This window comes from Mobula hypostoma, chromosome 1 (genome assembly GCF_963921235.1).
Source record: "Mobula hypostoma chromosome 1, sMobHyp1.1, whole genome shotgun sequence".
NCBI lineage: Eukaryota > Metazoa > Chordata > Chondrichthyes > Myliobatiformes > Myliobatidae > Mobula > Mobula hypostoma.
Window position 1 is genome coordinate 138254149 of NC_086097.1, and position 22193 is coordinate 138276341.

General features: G+C 40.4%; 1 protein-coding gene across 2 annotated transcripts in view; it reads right to left on the minus strand.

The window, feature by feature from the left end:
• Positions 1–945: 945 nt before the first annotated feature.
• The window catches only part of emc2 (ER membrane protein complex subunit 2), a 156779-nt gene continuing 135531 nt past the window's right edge, over positions 946–22193 (minus strand). The window contains exons 11-12 of one of the 2 annotated variants that reach the window (XR_010019028.1): positions 21454–21523; positions 946–2517 (exon numbers count right to left, since the gene is read on the minus strand). Coding sequence is in view for 1 of the 2 variants with exons in the window: in XM_063056754.1 (XP_062912824.1) it covers positions 2431–2517 (87 nt within the window). In the remaining variant the exon portion in view is untranslated. The remainder of the gene's footprint in view (positions 2518–21453; positions 21524–22193) is intronic. The other variant, XM_063056754.1, reaches the window with a different exon arrangement.

The window sequence follows — 22193 nt, forward strand, 5'->3', positions numbered from 1 at the left end:
TTCCCCCAACACTGTCACATCTCACATGAGAGGCACATCACCGTCTCAGGAGGCATTGTAAAGACTAACTGCGAGCAAGCTTGTCCTCCGCCTCTTCTCATCGCATTTGTTATCCCTTTCCGCACCTTGTGGGGCACGTCAGGCGGCAAACTTGATTTTTTTTTGGCATTTTTGTCTTGTTATTTACATCCTGTAATTCCTTTTCTTTTCTATTATTATGTATTGCATTGTACTGCTGCTGCATGGTCAACATGTGCCGGTGATGTTAAACCCGATTCTGAACTGTTCCTAGAGAGTTAGTTCTTTTCCCAACCATCTGTATATGACATTGTGAAAAAGCGCTGGGCTGATATTCTTAACAGTTTGCAGAACAGAATAGTGACACAATGGTATAACAGGTAGGTGTTTTGCTTCACAGCTCCAGTGGTCCAGATTTAATCCCAAAATGTGGAATCTGCTGGGCTGTACTCAAGCTTTTCTGTTGCCAGTACAGGTTTTCCTTCTGGTAACTCTAGTTTTCCCTTATCCCAATGATATCATTGACAGATCAATAAGCCACTGTGTGCAAGAAGGTGGTAGGAAGACTGGGAAGAGTGGAGTTAATAATTGACAGAGAAATAAGAGGAGGAACGTGACTGATGGGAAGGCTGAATAATGTTGGTAAACTTCATGCTGCTGTTTGTGAGATCTTGCTGCCCACACAGGTGTGCTGTTCCTACATCACAAATGTGATGACACTTCAACAGTGGCTGAGAATCTTCCACCATCCTGATGGAGTGAAAAGATATGACAGGCCAACCCTCGTTTCCTTGCTGTTAAAGTGACACCCTTAATACCAGAGTTCAAAGCAATCCCCCAGGCTCACCAAAATGCAACTTTTGTGTCTATTGTTTTCTGGTGGAGAATGAGATTGTGAATATTTATTTGCAATTAAAGTTGTACGTCTTCAACAAGAAGTGTAAAGGCAGGCAGTTCATTGGGCACTAGATGGTGCTGTCACACAGTTGCAGGGGCACTCAAAGTGTAGCAACTGTACTGCTCCACACTCTAAACACTCTGTAAGAGCATGGCAGGATAATGCTCTTCACACTCAGACTGAAACCAAGTTAAGTACAAACAGGTAATTCAACTATTTTATTTAATGTTATTATAACTAAGTCTGTGCCAAAAGACTCTGGAACCTCACCAGGCAGAGAAATTCTTCCCACGTTGTTTCACTTATTTCAATGCTTTAGGAAGCATGCAAAATGCTGAATGAATAACTTAGATGGGCTGTGAAAAATCACAAGCAATTCGGATTGCAGCTGCCGGATGAACTTCTGTAGGTCTAATACTAAAAAAAATGCAAAAATTCTGAAGTGCATGTCGTGAGATCACAATTCCAATGAACTGCATCATGTAGTGACAACCTTGTATATGACGAGTATGCAGTCCACTCTATTACAAAGCTATTATTGCCATTGGTCAAACCTACGTTCACTCCCCACTGAAGTCACAAAGGCAAATATGGCAATTAGCAAAAGGCTTATTATAAAACAAAGCAACTCAAGGAAAGAACAAGCTACCTGACCAGTACCTGTGCCAGAGTATAATAAATTCCAGTTTGTGTCTGTGTGGAAGCTGGAACAGCATTGTATTTTTGAGGATTAAGCAGAATGTGAACTGGGATCTATGTGGCATTATGGTCTTGTCGGATCTAGAAGTAGAACATGCACCCCTCTTCCTCAGGCTAGATAACAAATAGGCTAGAGTCTATCAGGCTAGATAGTGCCCTCGGTTACTCCACGTTCTCAGGACCTAGTGAGCTTGGGAACTCTGCTCATTCACCCACGAAAGCTCAACAGAATATCACCCCTGGCACATGATGGTTGGGTCAGAGAGTACATTGCCTAGGGATATCCCAGTGTCTCAGCAGCAACAGGGGTTTTTATAAGCAGAAGCTGCTGCTGTCTGGCTGAGTAAATCCTGGGCCAATAGATGGAACACACTGCTTGCAAAGTTCTCATAGTTGCATTCACAGATGTCGAGACGGCAACAGCAATGAGGGATTCTCAGTAAGGAACTACTGGGAGTTCACTTTCAATTGGTGAAAGGCTATATTTATTCTGTGAATGTGGTTTTCAGCAGAGTCTTGAACAACTATTTGAACTCTTTGAGGTTTACGGGCCATGGCTAGATTTCAGTAGTTAACTGCACACCTGGATGTTACTGGTCACTGGTGTGAAGTAATAATCTACTGACAGCCAAAATTATAGTAAAATTCACAGAACAGGTTCTTTGGCTGAGTTACTGAAGTGAGAGGTGGGGTGGTGGTGAGAGGAGAGGAGAGGAGAGGAGTTGGTGGGTGGGTTGGCGTGGAAACAGACAAAGCGTGCTGAAATCTGAGCACGCTGAAGTAAATCGATTAAGATCCAACCAAGAGCAATGATTTCACGACTGTGTGATTTGTAAAGCCTCCAACATGTCCTCCACAACCTTCAGTGAATTCTTGCTCTCCTTTTTGCCTCGACCTGCAAGCTAGAAGGACACAGAAGGATTAGTTACAGTCAGAAAAGCACTGCATTCAAGTTCACAGTACCCAAAATTCAGATCCTCCCAACCTGTCACTCTGATTACACTTCTGAAATGGCTGCTGTCACACCTTTGCAAAGGAACTACTGGGAGTTCACTTTCTCAAGCAAATGTAGAAGTGTTCCCTTGCACTGGGACACTCATCACAATACTTCCTCTGCCAAAGAACTCATTCTGTAAACGTAACTGGAATGTTGACTTCCTGCGAGTCTGACTCTTCACATCACAAAATTAAACCAGCTTTTCATTAACAGATTTCTTCCTAGGACGAATGAATGGTATAGGCGTGAAAGGGTTAATGTTATTCCTAAAGCAGTGCACCATTCACACAGGAAGGTGAGGAGGAAAACTCTGGTACTTGTGATGCCAATCATAAAACAATCCGCAGTCACTCAGAGTTGGTTTGACCAACACAGAACGGGAGTAGTGACAGAGGCTACAGGTTCACTGATTCTCATCTCTTTGCTTTAAGCACTTTCTGTCCATCACAGTGTCATCAAAATTACTTCCCAACTGCACTGATATTTTAACAACCAGTGGACCACAGGAGTGGATTTTCAATTAACTCCAGAGTTCAGCTGTTTGTCAAATGGACAGAGTGACCTATCAGGCTCCACGTTTAAATGTTATTGAGAGGGCAAAAAAAAAACCAGAGGCATTCAAATATCCCTGCTGGCTCAAAGTTCAGAAGTTTGGGAAGCTGCAAAGGGACGGGAACAGAGGAAGGGAGAAAAGTTCATTGGATTTAGCCAACAGTACTGGTTTGCTGTCAATTTCAAGGAATCTTGGCTGCACTCCTAAAACTAATCTGTTGGTATTAAGTGTCTTTGTTGACATAGATATTTGACATTTGGTGCTGACTGCTTTAGCAAATTCTTTAGCAGAAAGAGGTTAAAAAGCACTCTGTAATGCTATTTCATAATAAATACAATTCATAATAAAACAAAATAGACAGAAGTAAAATTTCAGCCTTTCTTTCTTACATTTAGCACCCAGTCTACAAAAGGTGTTTCTGTTTACACACTGGCCATGTGCCCTGGTGTGTAAGAAACATATACATTATATTAAAAATGTTCACTATTCCCAGAAACTGGTTCTGTCTGTGCTTGTGCCCTACTAAACATTTATTCAAGATGCATAGTTTTAAAAAAGATCTTTGAAATATTTGACAATTTCCTTCTGAAGAACTTTTTCTTCTTGCTCTCTAGGAGTCCAAGTATATCTGCAATCCTATAGCAAATTACATGACATTCCTCCGAAGTAACCCAGTGACTGATTCGTATCCAACCTTCCCCTATGGTTCAATACGGTGGGACAAAAACAAGCAATAAATGCTTGCTTGCTAGTCTGTTTCATAACAGACAGCGCCCAAGGTCAGGATTGAACCCAGATTACTGGAGCTGCAAGGGAGTGGCCTTACCAGCCATGTCACTGTGCTGCCTTGTAGAGATGATTGGGCCATTTCTCTGTCAATCAAGCCTGGTGCTCACAGTACTGTAAATGACTGAGACTGATTTTAGGCACAAGATCAGAGAGTCATACAGCATGGAAACAGGCCATTGAGCCCAAATATCCATGCTGATTGTGGTTCTCACTGGATGAACAGTATACAGGAGAAGCTTTTTTCTGCATCTTGATTTATGTGGCAGTGATGAACCAATACCTCTCACCTTAAAACTATGCTCTCTAGTTTTTAGTTACCATTCTCTGGGAAAAAGACTGTGTGCATTCACCCTGTCTATGCTCCTCAGCTTTATATGCTTCTATAAGATCACCCCTCATTTTCCTATCCTGCTCAACCTCTCCCTACAAATATTATAGAGCTTGATTATTTTTGGCTTATAGTTTTGGCTCAGTTTGACGGAGAGTGGATGTATTTTTACTAATGTTTGGAAAAGTTGTGTACGCTCCATGATTAAAAATATCTCAGTCCAGACATACATCATTATTCAAATTTCTGTATAACACAGACAGGTTAATATTGAAGAGAAACATGGGAATGGTTAAAATCACATTAACCTGTTGAAATTCACCATACACACAGCAGCAAACAGTACACACCAATGGTACTAGGTGCCAACTCAAAGACATTCTGAAAGCCAGTTGGCACAGGCCAAATAATTGAAAATGCAAATTCTACCTTGTACATTCATTGCCTATCTGGAGTTATAGCAGAGAAAGAAACCCAAAAACAATTTTTTCTAACTAAGGTTTTGCTTCCTCTTTCTCTAAAAATTTTAAGTCCTCTAAATATATGACTATCCTTTGTTCACTGCAATTTTCTGAAGAAATCACCTTGATTTTATTTCCTCTGCTCTTTAAACAGAGTCTTTACCATGTGACAATTACTTTGTTGTATAAACTGTTTCCTGCAAGTCACCTCATTGGCTGAAGCAGACCTGCCTATTGAAGAGAATTATCTGGTGCAGCTGGCAAAAATGGTTCAGGAAGCCAGCTGAAACTTTTATTTAGGATTTTTGAAGAATTGTTGGAAATAACTTACAACTAAAGAAAGAGCTAAAGAAAGTAGGGCACTCTTCTGTTGCAACTGAGATATGCCATTAATTTTAAGGGACTACCTGAGCCATTCAATTTCCACTCCAACCTCTCTGCACGCTACTACATCATCTCAAGGGAGACAGAATTCTCCCATGCTCCCCAGTGATAATCAGAAGACAATCTCCTCACGATGGCAGATATCTTACACACAGATATTTTACCCCAAAGAGTTCCTGGACATATGTTATTTACTAAAAGAGACTGGCCTGAAACACTGACCATTTTTCTCACTCCAGAGAAGTGGTCTGATCAGAGGAGCATACCTTCTGTTTTCAGTCTTTCTTTTTGACTTTCAGCAGCTTTGAAAATAGGATGAAGCTGTTTCGATTTGCAGAAACCCAAGTGAATGCAGAAAACCATTTAAGATAATGGGCAAAATAACCAGAGGGGCAGGCCAGAGATGCATGAGCTGCTGTTATCTGGAAAGGACTGCCTTTAAGGGCAATGGCAGAAAATTCAATAATAACTTGCAAAAGGTAGTGGATAAATACCAGAAAAAGAAACATTTGCAGGGCTGCAGGGAAAACACAGGAGATGGAGATCAACAGAAAAAACCTTCAAAGAACTGGCACAGGAACGATGGGTCAAATGGTCTCTCATGCTGAGTCCACAGCGGGAGAAGGATGATGACAAACATCTTGAAGATATAACTCTTCTTCCACAAATACAACTAATATTTTTTCCAGCAATAATTTAATATTCAATGCAGAAACATATTCTCCAGAAAATTTCATTCACTTAAAAAGTCGTTCTGTTAATAATTTTGCCTCCTTTTTAATCACTGGAAGCATCCCGGGTGTTACATCTACTTTTAAGTGATCAAATTACAGGTTGGTGTGATAGAACCTTATCTGCAGGGACAAGGGTAGGCTTGTACACTTCAGATGCACATAACTTTTATAAATACATCTTGAATGTTGAAAAATTACACCGCACATCATGACATTACCCAGGCCTAATTTGGAACAGAGCATTTTATGGCTTACAAGCTCTCGTTACACCACAGCTGCACAGTTTCCACATCCAATTTGCAACCAAAAAAGACAGATTTTTTTCTACCCTAAATAGAACTGAAATTTGACTCATTTAGAATTTATGAGCTCAAGGAGTATTATAACCATGAGCTGAAACATTTGCAAATATCACCTAAATTCCAATCTGTCCCTCATAACGTTAACCAATTCCCACATCTGTGCGCAATTCCCTGCCATACATTTCTGATATAAATTAACATAGTGGGCAAAACGCATAACTGAACTAAACTGTATGTTGAAGGACTACTCAAGAGCCTTCAGTGCAAGAACGCAGACCAACACTTCCGATGTAGTACTGAAGGTATACTGAACTGTCATAGCTTAGCCTTTCTGAAGAAACACTAAGGCCATGTGTGCTTTTGCAGGTGAGCTGTGGAGAACAGGGGAATTCCCTTTGCAGCCTTGGCTGATATTTACCCCTCAATTCACAGAGTTGGAACACAGACTGTTGATCACTTTTCTTAGTGTGATCTTGCTGTGCCAAGTCAGATGATAAAAGTTTACCACATAGGACTCTGCCAATTGATTATTCATGTTTGCAGCTACTTAGAATATTTCCATTTCCTATTCTGCAGCCTTGAAGGTCCTGGCTTCAACACTCATGAGGAATTCTGCATCAAGACCTTTTCAAGCAAGTGCTCCACTTCCCAATACTGGTGGGAAAGAAACAAACAACTCCACCTCTCCCAGTTATTTTTCCACTGATTAAGACATCTCTACCTTTCCCAGGTTACTGAGCTCTCTGCCAAGGAAAGTGGATTCTTCTTTTGCACTTTGATCATTTTATACTCCTCAATCACACATACCTCCAGTCTTCTGTGCCCGAGGGACATTCTCTCCTCTCATTGCAGCTTTTCACCCCAACAACATTCTTGTAAGTTTTCTCTGCACCTTCTCTAATTCAATTACATACATCCTCTTTGTAGGACTGTGTACAGACCAGAACTTGTTAACACACCAGTCGATCACGAATTGATTCACAGCAATTGGTGAGAACTCAGTGGTGTTGTTTCTGGGTAGTACTTGGTTGATTTTTGTCACATTTACTGAGATTCAGTGAAAAACTTGCACACTGTCTATGCAGATAATTCCAAACATAAATACATCAAGGCAGTACAAAGGGAAAAGCACTAAGAGAATGCAGAATATAGTGTTATAGTAACATGGAATGTGCAGGACAGACAAACAACAAGGCAACAGGGCCATGGCAAAGTAGGTTGTGAGGTCAAGTGTTCATCTTTTTGTATAAGAGAGTTTTACAAAAGCAGGAAAGGCTGAATATTTCCAAAGCAGTAAAGGTTAAGATTTGAACAGTTTGTAAGCTGTTTACAGCAAGTAGATACATACTCCTTTAAGGAACAAAAGTGTAGCTGAGAAGTAACCTAGCCATGGCGAGACAGAGATGTTGAGATTAGATCAAAGGCAAAGGCTCAGAATGTTGCGTAAAGAACCATGGACTATGAGAACTTCTGATTTCAGCAAAGGAGGAAATAGAACCAGAAAGTAACCAGCCAAGATAAAGAGCACAACACTTGTGTAGTACTAAAATATTTATTGGTGTTGATAGCTGACAGCTTCCCAAGGAACATGCTGTGATTGGCAAGTGTACCTTGTTCTCCAAAATTCCATGGATCCTGAAATGATTCCAACAGAACCAAAAGAAATGCAACCCAACCCATCTGAGGAAGAGAGAAAAGAGGGATACCACAGAAAGCACAAACAAAATGCTGGAGGAACTCAGCAGGCCGGGCAGCACCTATGGAAAAGAGTAAACAGTCAATTATTTACTCGTGTTTGTGAAACCACAGACAATTAAGCCTGATATCAGTGGGGAAAATTCAAGAACCTATTCTTAAGCGGGATAGAAAGAAGAAGATGGGATTGTAAAAATAAATATGAATTTATGAAAGGTAAATAATGCTTGCCAAATCTGTCTAAAGCTTTTGAGGTAGTAACTTTCAGGGGAGATAAAAGGAAAGGAGTGAATGTGAAGTGTTTGGCTCGATAGTAGAAAATAGTGGCAGTGCAGGCAGAGAAACATCGGGGGGTAAGGGAAAAGAAAGTGGAAAAGTCATTACCAGAAGGAGATATCAATGTTCTTGCCATCAGGTTGGAGGCGACCCAGGCAAAATAAGAGGTGTTGCCTCTCAACCCAAAAGAACGGCCTCATTGTGGCAGAAGAGGAGACCATGGCCCGACATGTCCGAATGGGAATGCAGATAGGAATAAAAATGGTTGGCCGCCAGGAAATTCTACTTTTGGCACATGGAACGGAGGTGCTCAACTAAACAGTCCTCCAACTTGCATCAGATCTCACCAATGTAGAGGAGGCCACATCAGGAGCACTGGATACAACAGATGGCCACAAATAAAACCACATATGAAGTGTTGCCATTCCAGGAAGGATTGCTTGGGGCCGTGAATGGAGGTGAGGGAGGAGGCGAATGGGTAGGCGTAGCATTTCTTTTGCTTGCAGGGATATTTGCAAGGAAGGAGATTGGTGGGGTGGGATGAATGAACAAGGAAATCATGGACAGAGTGATCCTTGCAGAAAACAGTGGAGGGGGTGTAGGATACTGCTGAAGATGGCAGAAGGTGTGAAGAATGACGTGATGGATGTAGAGGCTCGTGGGGTGGTAGGATAGAAGAAACTCTATCTCTGTTAAGGCAGCGAAAATAAGGGTTGAGCACAGATGTCCAGGGAATGGAGATGCGAATGAGGACAGTATCAATCTCTTCCTCCACAATGTTACTCTGGATTTCCACCATCTGCAGAATCTCGTGTTTATGAATGGACAAGCAAACAGCAGATGGAATACAAGGTGGAAAAATGAGATCATCCACAGGCAGAAGAAAAGTGGAGTACTTTTTTTAAATAGTGGGAAACTGAAAAGTGTTCAGAGAGACCTAGGTCTCGTTGTGCATGAAACATTTAAGTTATTATACAGGTACAGGAAACGATTAGAAGGCAAATGGTGTGTTGATCTTTATTGCAAGAGGGTTTGAGTGCAAAAGCACAGACGTCATTCTGCAATTATGTAGAAACCTGGTGAGATCACATCTGGAATAATACGTACAGGGCGGGTGTCACCACTTCAGGGGAATTTACATAATAAAGTGTACAGATTGATTCCTGGGCATGGAGGAGACATGGATTGCTGTGGACTGATAAATGTTTGTACACTATATTATGGGACTCAAAAACATTTGGGGTTAGTGCTGGAAAGTAGTACCGAGGTAAAAGATCAAGCTAACGGAGCTAAAAGGGGCTGAGCAGCCTATCACCTACTTCTGTTGCTCAGTTTCATACCCAAAGCAGAATCAAGGCTAAGTGTTATGAAAAACTATGACAACTCACCCTCATCTGTGCCCCTCATAACTTCATAAACTTCTATAAGGTCACCCCTATGCTATGCTCTAGGTTTAAAAAAAAAACAAGACCATCCAGATTCTTCTTATAACTCAAGCGCTACAGTCCCAGAAACATTCTCAAGAATCTTTTATGAATCCTTTCCAGCTTAAAGATTTCTGCTGCACACAATACTCCAAATGCAGTCTCATCAAAATCTTGTACAGTTGTAACAAGACTTTCCACTCCTTGTACTCGGAGCCCTGGCAATGAAGGAAAGCATTCCATTTGAAGAGTGCAGAATGGCCCTCAGCCTCTATTCAATAGGTTTAATAGGTACATTTAATGTCAGAGAAATGTATACAATATACATCTTGAAATTCTTTTTCTTCGGAAACATCCATGAAAACAGAGGAGTGCCCAAAGAATGAATGACAGTTAAAGATTAGAACTCCAAAGCCCCCCCCCCCAGCTCCTCACTCCCACACACAAGCAACAGCCAAGTAACAGTCCCCCCTCGCCCACCAGCAAGAAAGCATCAGCGGCCTGCACCAAGCACTCAAACATGCAGCAAAGCATCAATAAAGACACAGACTTGCATTACCCCAGAGTACTTGTTCACCTGGTAATTCGACATACCACAGGCTCTCTCTCTCTCTCCCCCTCTAATAAGGGAAAAAAAGGTGCCCCGTTTCAGAGCAAGAGGAGCGACGTAACAAATGACTCACTGATGTATGATGTTACAATTCTGTTGCATCGCTTTTTCCGAGCTCTGCTCCCAGAAAATCAGTCCCGGAAAGCCTCAGGTCTCTGGACACACAGCTCCCAATATTCTTTGTTCTCCTGCGATGTCTCAATCAGGGCCACTGGCTTTGAGTCAGCCTGTCTCCAGAGCCACGAAAATCCAGCACCCTGAGGTGCACTAGTCTTCCAGGCCATGTCCTTGGGATATCAAAAAGCAGCCTGAGAGCGTGTCACTAGAAATCAGAAGAATGAGGGGTGACCTCATTGAAACCTATCGAATGGTGAAAGGCCTCAATAGAGTGATCATGGAGAGGATGTTTCCTATGGTGGGAGAGTCTAAGACCAGAGGACACAGCCTCAGAATAGAGGGGCATCCTTTTATAAAGGAGATGAGGAGGAATTTCTTTAGCCAGAGAATGGTAAATCTGTGGAATTCTTTGCCACAGGCAGCAGTGGAAGCCAAGTCTTTATGTATTTTTAAGGCAGAGGTTGATAGATTCTTGATTGGTCAGGGCATGAAGGGATACAGGAAGAAGGCAGGAGATTGGGGCTGAGAGGAAAATTGGATCAGCCATGATGAAATGGCAGAGCAGACTCGAGGGGCCAGATGGCCGAATTCTGCTTCTATACCTTATGGTCTTAATCATCATCTTCACCCTGTTACTGTGTCACCATTTTAACGTAACTATATACTGTACCACTGGATCTGTTTTACAACACACTCCGGATCTTTACCATATTTGTCCTAGTTAAATTCTATTTGCTATTCCTTGGCCCACCTTCCCAGTTGATCTCGATCCTGTTGAAATTTTAGATAACCTCTTTACTGTCCACTATACATACTGCCAATTTTCATAGAAACAGAAACACAGAAAACCTACAGCACAATACAGGCCCTTCGGTCCACAAAGTTGTGCCGAACATGTCCCTACCTTAGAAATTACCAGGCTTACCCATAGTCCTCTATTTTTCTGAGCTCCGTATACCTCTCCAAAAGTGACTTAAAAGACCCTATCGTATCTGCCTCCACCACCGTTGCCAGCAGCCCATCCTATGCACTCACCACTCTCTGAGTAAAAAAATTACCCCTGACATCTCCTCTGTACCTAGTCCCCAGCACTTTAAACCTGTGTCCTCTTGTGACAACCATTTCAGCCCTGGGAAAAAGCCTCCGACTATCCACATGATCAATGCCTCTCATCATCTTATACACCTCTATCAGGTCACCTCTCATCCTCCGTTGCTCCAAGGAGAAAAGGCCGAGTTCACTCAAACTATTCTCATAAGGCATGCTCCCCAATCCAGGCAACATCCTTGTAAATCTCCTCTGCACCCTTTCTATGGCTTCCACATCCTTCCTGTAGTGAAGCGACCAGAACTGAACACAGTACTCCAAGTGGGGTCTAACCAGGGTCCTATATAGCTGCAACATTACCTCTTGGCTCCTAAATTCAATTCCATGATTGATGAAGGCCAATACACAATACGCCTTCTTAGCCACAGAGTCAACCTGTGCAGCTGCTTTCAGTGTCCTAAGGACTCGGACCCCAAGGTCTCTCTGATCCTCCACACTGCCAAGAGTCTTACCATTAATACTATATTCTGCCATCATATTTGACCTACCAAAATGAACCACTTCACACTTATCTGGGTTGAACTTCATCTGCCAGTTCTCAGCCCAGTTTTGCATACTATCAATGTCCTGCTGTAGCTTCTGACAACCCTCCACACTATCCACAACACCTCCACCCTTTGTGTCATCAGCAAACTTACTAATCCATCCCTCCACTTCCTCATCCAGGTCATTTATAAAAATCACAAAGAGTAAGGGTCCCAGAACTGATCCCTGAGGCACACCACTGGTGACTGACCTCCATGCAGAATATGAACCGTCTACAACCACTCTTTGCCTTCTGTGGGCAAGCCAGTTCTGGGTCCACAAAGCAATGTCCCCTTGGATCCCACGCCTCCTTACTTTCTCAATAAGCCTTGCATGGGGTACCTTATCAAATGCCTTGCTGAAATCCATATACTCTACATCTACTGCTCTTCCTTCATCAATGTATTTAGTCACATCCTCAAAAAATTCAATCAGGCTGGTAAGGCACGACCTGCCCTTGACAACTGCAAATTTACAAACCAATGTCATTAGTAAATTTAGCAAGCTTACTCCCAATTCTTCTAACACATCTGTTGTAAAACGTAAGTGCCTTGATACCACTCACTCATTGCAGTTTACCAGATCCATGTTACAGTCCTACAGACACTAATGCCTGGCAAATGACACCTCATCAAATGTCATTATGTTCCAGGCTGAAAAGGTAAGTGTATCTCCAGATAAACCTAGCTTGTGTAATCTTCATGTATAACTAAGAAGTGCATGAATCAATGTTTGGTGGGCTCTAAAGACAGGTTTGGGGATTTGTAATCACCTGGTTTAATTGTCTTGCTTCACTGTAAAGCTGGCGTTCCTTCATTACCTTTCTGACCTTTCTAATATGTCCACACTAGAGGCACAAAAGGCACAAACACACAAGCATACTTAAATTGGAATTGCACATTTCTATAAAAACTGAAATTTCTGGCATATTTATTTGATTGAATTACAGTCACTTTAAATGGTTGCAATTATATTTGAAAGCATATGAAAATCTGTGCATTTAATGCCATTTTAATACCAGTTTGAATGAAAGCAAAACCATGCCTCTCTTCAATCCTAATCAGATTAGCAAAAATGTAACTAGTTTCTTTTTAAAAATGAAGTAAGCATTGAAAGATTTTTCATATCATAGATCTGTAACTCCCATCTTATTATGCCTTGTATTATTGATTCCTTCCCTCTGCAAAAAAGAAACTGTGTTCTATTCCAACTCATATTAACAACAAAATTATGCTCAGTTTAATAGGAACTTTATCATTTCCCGATTGGTGTTGCAACCATTTCCAGAAATCAATTTCTGAATATGCTTCATTGCAGTCAACATTATAATACAAATTCCTGACCAGATCTGTGTTACAGACAGTCCCATGGAAGCAAAGCTCAAGTAATGGGCCATGGAGGGACATAAACACCAGCTGTTGTCCCACAGCTGAACTCCGTCCACCTCTGACCCTTGATCCCCTTACCTCGACACACGCCTGAATAGCTTGTTAAGTGCGTCTCCCTGGAGTGGGAATGGTAATCACCAGGTAGCATTGGCACTGAGGTTATAATGACCAAATCCTTTGCAGGAGTCAAACCTTTGTTGCAATCAATCAGTGTGTCGTGTCCAGCTGTGTCTTTAAGTCAAAGGAGACGATGGTTTCAAAGAAACTGAAAACTAGGGTGGGCCCAAATAGCAGAGGAACATGCCCTTTAATTTTCATTTGACAGTAGGTGTAGGCACCTTTCACAACTTGGTTCCCATAACTAGTCTGAGCGATAAAAGCTTTCAAATGAGGCTAGAAGCTGTAAAGGAGATTGCTCATTTGCTCCTTTCCCCAGCTGATAAAGAAAGTTACATTTGTGCTGAAGGAGAACAGAAGCTCTTTCTTTACTGGTCTCCATTCCCATGCAAACCAAAACAGTCCTAATCAGATGCCGGGGGAGTTCCAGTCCCTTAAGGAACAGCTTTGATGCAGCCTGCGTTTTAATTTGGCTACAGATGTCAGTTCTTGGGAACCTAGAGATAAAAATCACAGATGCTAGAATGCAACCAGGAATGCTGACCTCCAAACTGGCATTAGAAGTGAGAAGAGTTTCAGAAATTATTTGACAAGTAAAACACTCCCAGATTTCTAACATTATAGGCAGCTAATTTCCAAAAGGGTTATTATTACTTCACTGAACAGCTAAACTGACTCCAGCAGAATACTATATTGACATGTGATTAAGCAGTGTTCAAATGCATAGATTAGCACCTTTAAACTTTTGACTCTGAGAAGAACAACCATGTACGTCTTTTACTAGGATTAATTTTTTTTACACCAGGAGTTGCTACGGTAACATGCTCTGGCAACACAAGTCAAGCAGCAGATCCGAAGTGAGGACCACAACGTGAAGTGCTTGGTGTTAGTTATGAGTCAGCTATTTGGCCTGGGTAAACCATTGCATTGATTACCATGTAGTTCCTCTAATGTTAAACAGGTAACCAGGAAAATATTACCCCTTTATAAGCAGCTATGTCTACTTGCAAACTGACCTGTGGTCTGGTAAATATGAACTGCTTAGCTATAATTTGCTTTGACCTTAAATTTAAACACCTTCTCAAAACCTAACAGTTTCAAGACACCAACAATGGGTACAATTACAATGTTTCTCTCATGGGAGGGAAACAGGACTCAAGCAACCAGGAATCTCTGATGTTTGGAATGATGCTGGGAATCACATCTGAGCCTGCAGCACTGTCTTTCCCTTCTGCACAAAGGATAAGGCAAAAAGACCTAACCACCAGATTGACTCCAGAATGAGGCAAGGGCATCCTCACCATCGACAAGGAATCAGAGAAAACCCCACACACCAACCTCGTGTGGTGCTGGGGCTGGAATACCACTAAATTATAAGGGACAATGACAATGACAATGCTGAGACAAAGCTATATCTACCAGTTCAGAACTAATAAACAGCCATCAAATAAATAATCCCATTTGTTTGAGATTTTCTTTGTCATTCTCTTCGGCAATATGGCTTGGTGTGTCCAGACTGCAGTAGGCAAAAACTTGTGATAGAACATTGAGATGTGGTGCAACTACCGAACTATTGCTGTAATGATTTACTATCATAAATTTCAACCAATATAAACACCCACAAGACCATGCAATTTATAAACCAAGATAAGCTGCAAGGTGTCAAGAAACTAGGAAATGAAGACAATACATAAAACAGACACAGACACACAAGGCTGAGCCAACAATTATAAACTGTTGCTTGTTGGTAAATTACTGTGCAATAAACGTTACAATGAAAAATAAAAACAGCTAAGTATTATGCACATACTACCTGGACCATTTTCCAAAATAATGACTGATTACCCTATCATTCTAGAGTACTGAATGAACTGAAAGTAACAGCAATTCCAACCTTGTTTTATAATATTAATAGCTTAGCAATGTAATATAGTGATATTTTACTACAGTTCACTGATTGTTATAAATAGCAGGAATTTACTTGAGGAAAGCGCAGCCTAGGTAACAAACAGCACAGAGAGTTATTTTGCATGCATAATGCTCTCCAACTCAAGATTTGCAATACCATACATGAGTCAAAGTAACTAGTATCAAATCACTCAAAAATAACTGTCTACTTTGGAAAGACGCTGCTTCAGTTGGCCCTGCAGTTTGTGAAGTAGCTGCGAATCCCTTGTTTATATACTCATTAATAAGCATCAGGTAAGAGGCCTAGTACGTTGAAGAATTCAGACTTTTGATGGAAAATCCATATATGGTGAAATTAAAGAACTAATCTGCAGTAAAAACATATGGCACCAATCTCTGGAATTCCTGTTTCTATCATTCTACTTCTCCAACCTTTAAGATGTTTCTTAAAACCCAACCCCTTGATCAAGCATTGGTTAATTGTCCTAAAGTTTTATCATGTGGCTTGTACCAAATGTTGGTTGAAAATTGAAAAGATTTCCGTACTTCATTTTAGCCACCTTCTTAAGAAAGAAACAATTTCTGAATTGGGCCACCTTTTATCTATTAGATATCTTAGTCATTTATATCCTAGATGGCTGGCCATTATAGACCCACCTCTGCTAAAATTGTGATGACTCAAGCACAAATAATAAAAATCAGGACCAAGATCATTTATGGTTAGTGGGGCATGCATTAAAAGGAAGCAAAATGCATTCAAATGTGAGCATTCCAGTAAGCTGTGCACTAAACATCAGTCTGGACCGGATGAACTGTGAGGGATAGAAAAGTCTATGCGAAGCCAGAAACTTGAGTACGTCACAGATGCCAAATGCAGAAATTCTCCTGGATGTTACAATTACTTATTAATTTCATTTTACTGTGATTATTAATCATTATAAATAAAACACAAATTTTAAAATAAAATTGGAGAATACAAGGCCATGCTATAATTTTATTAATTAAAACTTATGCCTTTTATTGAAAACAGATGTACAGCATGGTTTAGTCATCAGTTAATAGTAGAGTCCTTACAATTAAAGTATTTAACGAGTCAAATAGGATTTAATTGTCTCACCATCATTTTGAAATTATGTTTGATAATGCTCCTGTGAAGCCACAAGAGAGATCTGACTGCATTAAAAGCTTTGTAAATGCAAGTTGCTGTGTTATTACAAGCCATTTTTAGCCTATTTATTTTTCCCATACTCTAATGTTAACATTCCCAAATAACCACCTTGTCTTGCCCCTCCCCATCTCTACTGTGAATCCTCCAAAGACGCAGACATGCCTCCAATTCTGGCTTTGAGAACATCCCTGAATTTAATTCATCCACCATTGATGGATTTGCTTTCAAGTTGAGAACATTGTAAGCTCACGAATTCCTCTCTAAACATCTCCATCATTATAACCCTCTTTTCAGGTTTAATACGCCTTCCTTTTATGATCCGGTTTTGAGGATCTCCAAGTTCATAGTTACACAGACCCTTTGGCCAAACTAGTCCATGCCAACCAAGATGCCCATCTATGCTAATACTACTTGTCCACATTAGACTTGTATCCCTCTTTGCTATCCTAGCTAAGTATCTGTCCAAAAGTCTGAAACGTTTTAATTGCATCTGCCTCTACTACCTCCTCTGACAGCTCATTCCAGATAACCGCCAACTTCTATGTGGAAAAATGTACCTGCCATATCCCTTTTAAATTCTCCCCCCTCACCTCAAACCTGTGCCCTCTAGTTCCTGACTGCACTGCCCTGGGAAAAAGATTACTTCCATCCTGCCTATAGCCATCATAATTGTAGCTTTTCCTGTTTCAATGTGTGCAAGTTGAACAAAGAATTAAATTTTCCCCCAGGGTTACCAGAAATGACGAGCTTAACTGCTAGACAAAAGGAAACCAATAGTTTTGGAATCATTTGAAATCTGTATTTGTCTTTCTGGATGTAAAGCTGCTTGATGTGTTTGTTCCAGTATCTGTGCTCTTATCATTTCTATGGTTCACTGTCATCCTAATACAAGTTCATATGTCTGCCAGCAATGTTGGAGGCAGATGAAATTCTAGGTCAAAAGTTGGTTGTCTTCTAAATCAGAGAGAAGAGTTAGATGATACAACAAAATTAAATATATTCTTTTCTAACTGTTAGCAGACACACTGTGAATTTTGTTTCCATCTCTCACTTCCAGCATTTCTAAACATTTTACATTCAATTTTAATGGATTACTTTGAATATAACTTCAGAAAACTAAAATAAAATAAAAAGTATCGAGAACAAGCATACCCTGAAGAAGGGTCTCAGCCAAAAACATCAACTGTTTACTCTTTTCCGTAGATGCTGTCTGACCTGCTGAGTTCATCCAGCAATTTGTGTGTGTTGCTATAGAACAAGTAGCCAGATAAAGAGGTTGATGCAAGTACAATGGCAACAGTTAAAAAATCACTTGGAGAGGAAAGGATATGGGGAAAATGGGACAAGCTTAGATGATTGTCGTGGACAAGTTGGATGGAAAGATTTGTTTCCATGTTGTTTTACACTATGACTCTAAGTCACTTGTAACATTATTTTTTGATTAATACACTATTGTCAAATGAAAAAAATGATACAGCTTAAAATCATGGTAATATCTGTTGAACTCTATCATGGAAACAGTGGCATATTTTAGGTTTAAGAAACACCCCATCCTGATTTGAATATGAATGAAGCTACATAAAACAAAAGAAAATTTGCTAAATATTTTAAGGGAGAGAAACAATCTACAGACCCAATGGATTGGACTGCTTCCACGTGTACTGTAAATTTACATTACTAAGCAAATGGAAACACACTGAAGACACATGCACTGATGAACAGGTGGTAATGTACACGGTCTGTACACTGGAGCTCATGGGTCCAACAACATGTGCAGTGCTTAGATTAGATCAGTCCTGTCTAGCACTCTTTAAATAAATGTGCTAATGCTAAATGACAGCCCTATCACCACACTCAAATCCTTGCTGAATGTTTCCCAGATTTATGTAAATATTAGGCAGATATTTTACCCTCAGCCTGAGTGCAGCCTTGTACAGAAATTTAAAGAAACAAACCATGCCATCCTTTCTAAGTAGTAGGATTACCAGCTCCCATATGGTTTGTGTCAAGATCTATCCCCTTGAGTTTCTGCACACAAGGTCCAATTTCTGGTCCAGGGCCAAGTTCAATGATCTCAACGCACGAACAGTGAAAGCTTCATCATGGAGTTTAGTAAATCTATCAGAGATATGAACCCAAAGTGGCTGCTGTTAGAATTATACCTCAGACAATTCTAGGAACAGAAAGACAAATATGGGAATATTGGAAACACTCAGTACAGGCAGAATCAGTTGACAGAAAGAAGGGTAGACTAACATGTGTCAGAGTCAAATAGTCATCACTTCCAGATGTTAAACCTGCCTTCATCCCTCCAAGGTGAGGATCAGACTTGGGTGTTGTTCCCATAGTCAAAGACTTCAGCAGCCCCAGGTCTCACACTGGGAAATGGTGTGTGTCTGATGACTGTAAGAGGCAATAACGACAAGCAGAATTACATGGACTCACAGCACATGAAGTGGGCATTCATTTAAAAGAGCTCATTGCTTTACATGCCACTCACTTCATATCATCCTATCAGCACCACCTTTCTTTTCTTCCTCATTTACTGATCCAGTTCTCCATTAGACACATTTCTGCTATTCACCTCAACTAATCTCCAAGGTGTTCTGCCCACTTTCTGAGTAAAGAGATTTCTCTTAAGCTCAGTGCTGTTTAGCTTGTATATATGGCTCTTAGGACATATTTTGGAGTTATGGAATATAGCAAATATTAATTTCAACAGCAATCAGCCTTCAAATCTGAATGGGGATTGCAGATTGAACTTAAAATGCAGCTCAAAACAAAGGTGTTCTTGGAGCTACAGATTGGGGTCAATTGCAAACCAGGAAACCCTCACTGACCTGTAATGTCTGCATATGCATAAATGCAGCTCACAGCTAGCAGTGATTAACATTTAATTTAGGGTGTCTTGAGTGTTGGTGTGAAGATCTAGGTATTTTAAAGGAAACAGTATGAATGCATTGTAACTATAGAACTGTCCTGCTGTTACCTTTGATCTTTAGCATATAAAATGTGATGTAATGTTGGGTCACGGAGTCTCTACTGAGAATGTCTCCAATGATACATACTTGTGCTGAATAAAGAATTCTGTATCACCCATTTCAACGTCCCTTCGGTGACTTCAACCACAGTTACAATGGCCCTCAAATTTGGGCTTCTTAATGTGGAATGATCTTCTGTATTACTATTACATGACTTCTGAATTTTAAAGATCTCCATTAGCTCATCCTCAGACTCCTCCATTCTTGAGAAAACAAGGTTCCAGTCATTCCTGACAGTTCTAAGTAATAGGATAGAACAAAGTATGGGCTTGATGACACAGTAAATACCAGCCAAGGTAAAAAAAACACACAGGTATGGAATCCTCGGCATTATTAAGTTCAGTCACTATGAATTAGCATTATATTGGAATATATCTGCACAACGCTGAGTTCCTTTAGAAGTTTGTTTCTTTCTTTAGATTCCAGCATCTCCAGTCTCATGTCCTGAATTTCCTTCCCAGATCCAAGAGCATTTAGAATGCATTTCTACTTACAGGAATGACCAAAAATCCCGAAGCTGCTTCGGGAGCAATCAAATGTTGGAAGGCCTTGGGAGAGACAGAACCTTTGGGATTTGATTAGATAGTGCCAAGTTACCCTACTATCTACATTTGACATGCTCTTTGAGTGTCAAAATTCTGGAGACATTTGTTATATTCAGGATTAATCCACTGAATCCAGGCATTGTTTCACTTTCTCATTGAACATGTAGCCTGTTCCAATACTTCTTAAAGGATTACTCTTAGCACCTTCCATGAAACCTCCCAGTTTTAGTCCTGAATGCAGTAAAATGAAGGTTTGTCCACATACATCTGTTTGCCTTGGCACTTCTATGCACACCAACACCTCAAAAAAGCTTCAATGTTTATCCATAGCCATGCTCTAGGCACACTGATCTCTTCCGTGCAGCGGTCCTCAGAGAGCACTGGTTCAATCTCTGGAATTTTCTCTCCGCTCTGAATTCAGCAAAGTGACCCACTCTAGAAATTTGACACATGACAGTTTTTAAGAAGTTGATCAAAAGTCCTCCAATGAAATTGAGGAAAGTCCATTAGCAGTGCACCTGTCTTGTTTCTTTAAAAAAGCCCAGTAATTTGTTATAAAATATTGCCCCAGGAAAAATGGATTGTTAGCCTGACCTGAAGAATCTGATGATTTAAAGAATTAGTTTCGAATATTATGATTCCCTAATGCATTTCCTCAGAAAAAGCAATACTAAGGATATAAAAGGCATGACCACTTCAACTAAATAGTTGTTCACCAGGTCATACAGATGCGGGAAAGAGCAGTAAAGCAACATCTCGTTGACTCAAATACAACTCATTTGAAAACATTTATTCTCCTCTGAGCTACTGCCACTTGTATACATTCATACTTTATAGCATGCCTCTGATGTGATTTATTGTTATGAGCATGAAGTTAATTTAACACAGTATCAGTAATAATAAAGTCCTTATGTTGATATAACTGATTGGTTTATGATAAATTTAATTATTATGATTATACAATGGTTGACAAAGGCTCTGTTAAGCTCAGCCAGCATATTATAAATGATGTAATTTCACTGCGGCAGCACTCTGGCAGACTCAAAATTCTTTCTCATGTTCAAACTGGAATGTGGAGAAGAGAAATCTCTGCTTTGGTCAAGTAGCTGGCTTGTGGTTAAACTGCTTTACATCCTCACAAATCACTATATCATAATTCATCTCATCAGCATTGCATTAAGTTAAACATAATACCAGTTCTTCATCTCTGAGCTCCCCGAAAACGGTGAAAAGGGATCAAATGTTAACATAATGCCCTCGAAGAACAAAAAAAAACTGTAGTATCAGATTCAGAAATAAATCAGAGTGATAAAAAGTGATCTTGTCAAGTACAGATTGTGCAAGTACTATGATCCAAGCCGGTCCATACCTGCGGCATTCTGGAATGACCAGGTGGAGCACATATGCAATGGTCGCTTTTGAAACCATCTTTCTCAATGCTGTAAATGGAGAAAGTCAAACTGTAGAAATCCATTGGAAACACTGCCCCCATAATTATTTCAGTACAACCGGACAAGGTGAAATAGTCAGAAGCAATTATATTTTGAGCTCTCTTGTGGTTTTTGGCATGAGAGAGTTTTGCGGAGACAAAAGGTTTGTAATTTTCTTGAAGGATTTCGGGTTCCTTGCATCACTCTGATTACAATGAACATCTGTAATAGCAATTAGTCTGTACTGCTGCCAAAGTCAATTCAACTTCAAAACAAACTAACAACCACAAAAGATAGATCCAATTTAACTTCACGTGTATGCAGTCCTTCTGCTTGTTATAGAAAATTAATTCATAACATTGTAAACTAGCACCAAAAGACCCCAATAAATGTGCACCTACAAATACTGTACTAATTTAATACGTAAACATCCCAAATGTTATTGCTCTCACCAGGAGCAATGCATTCAGCTGCCAAAATCATAGATTACTTGGCATGGAAACAGGTCCTTCAGACAACTCATCCATGTTGAGCAGGGTGCCTTTCTGAGCTGTTTGCGTACATTTGGTCTAACTCCATCCAAACCTTTCCATGAACCTGGACAAATGCATTTTAAACACTGTAATCGTATCTGCCTCCACCAGCTTCTCTGGCAGCTCATTTCACATATCCAACACCC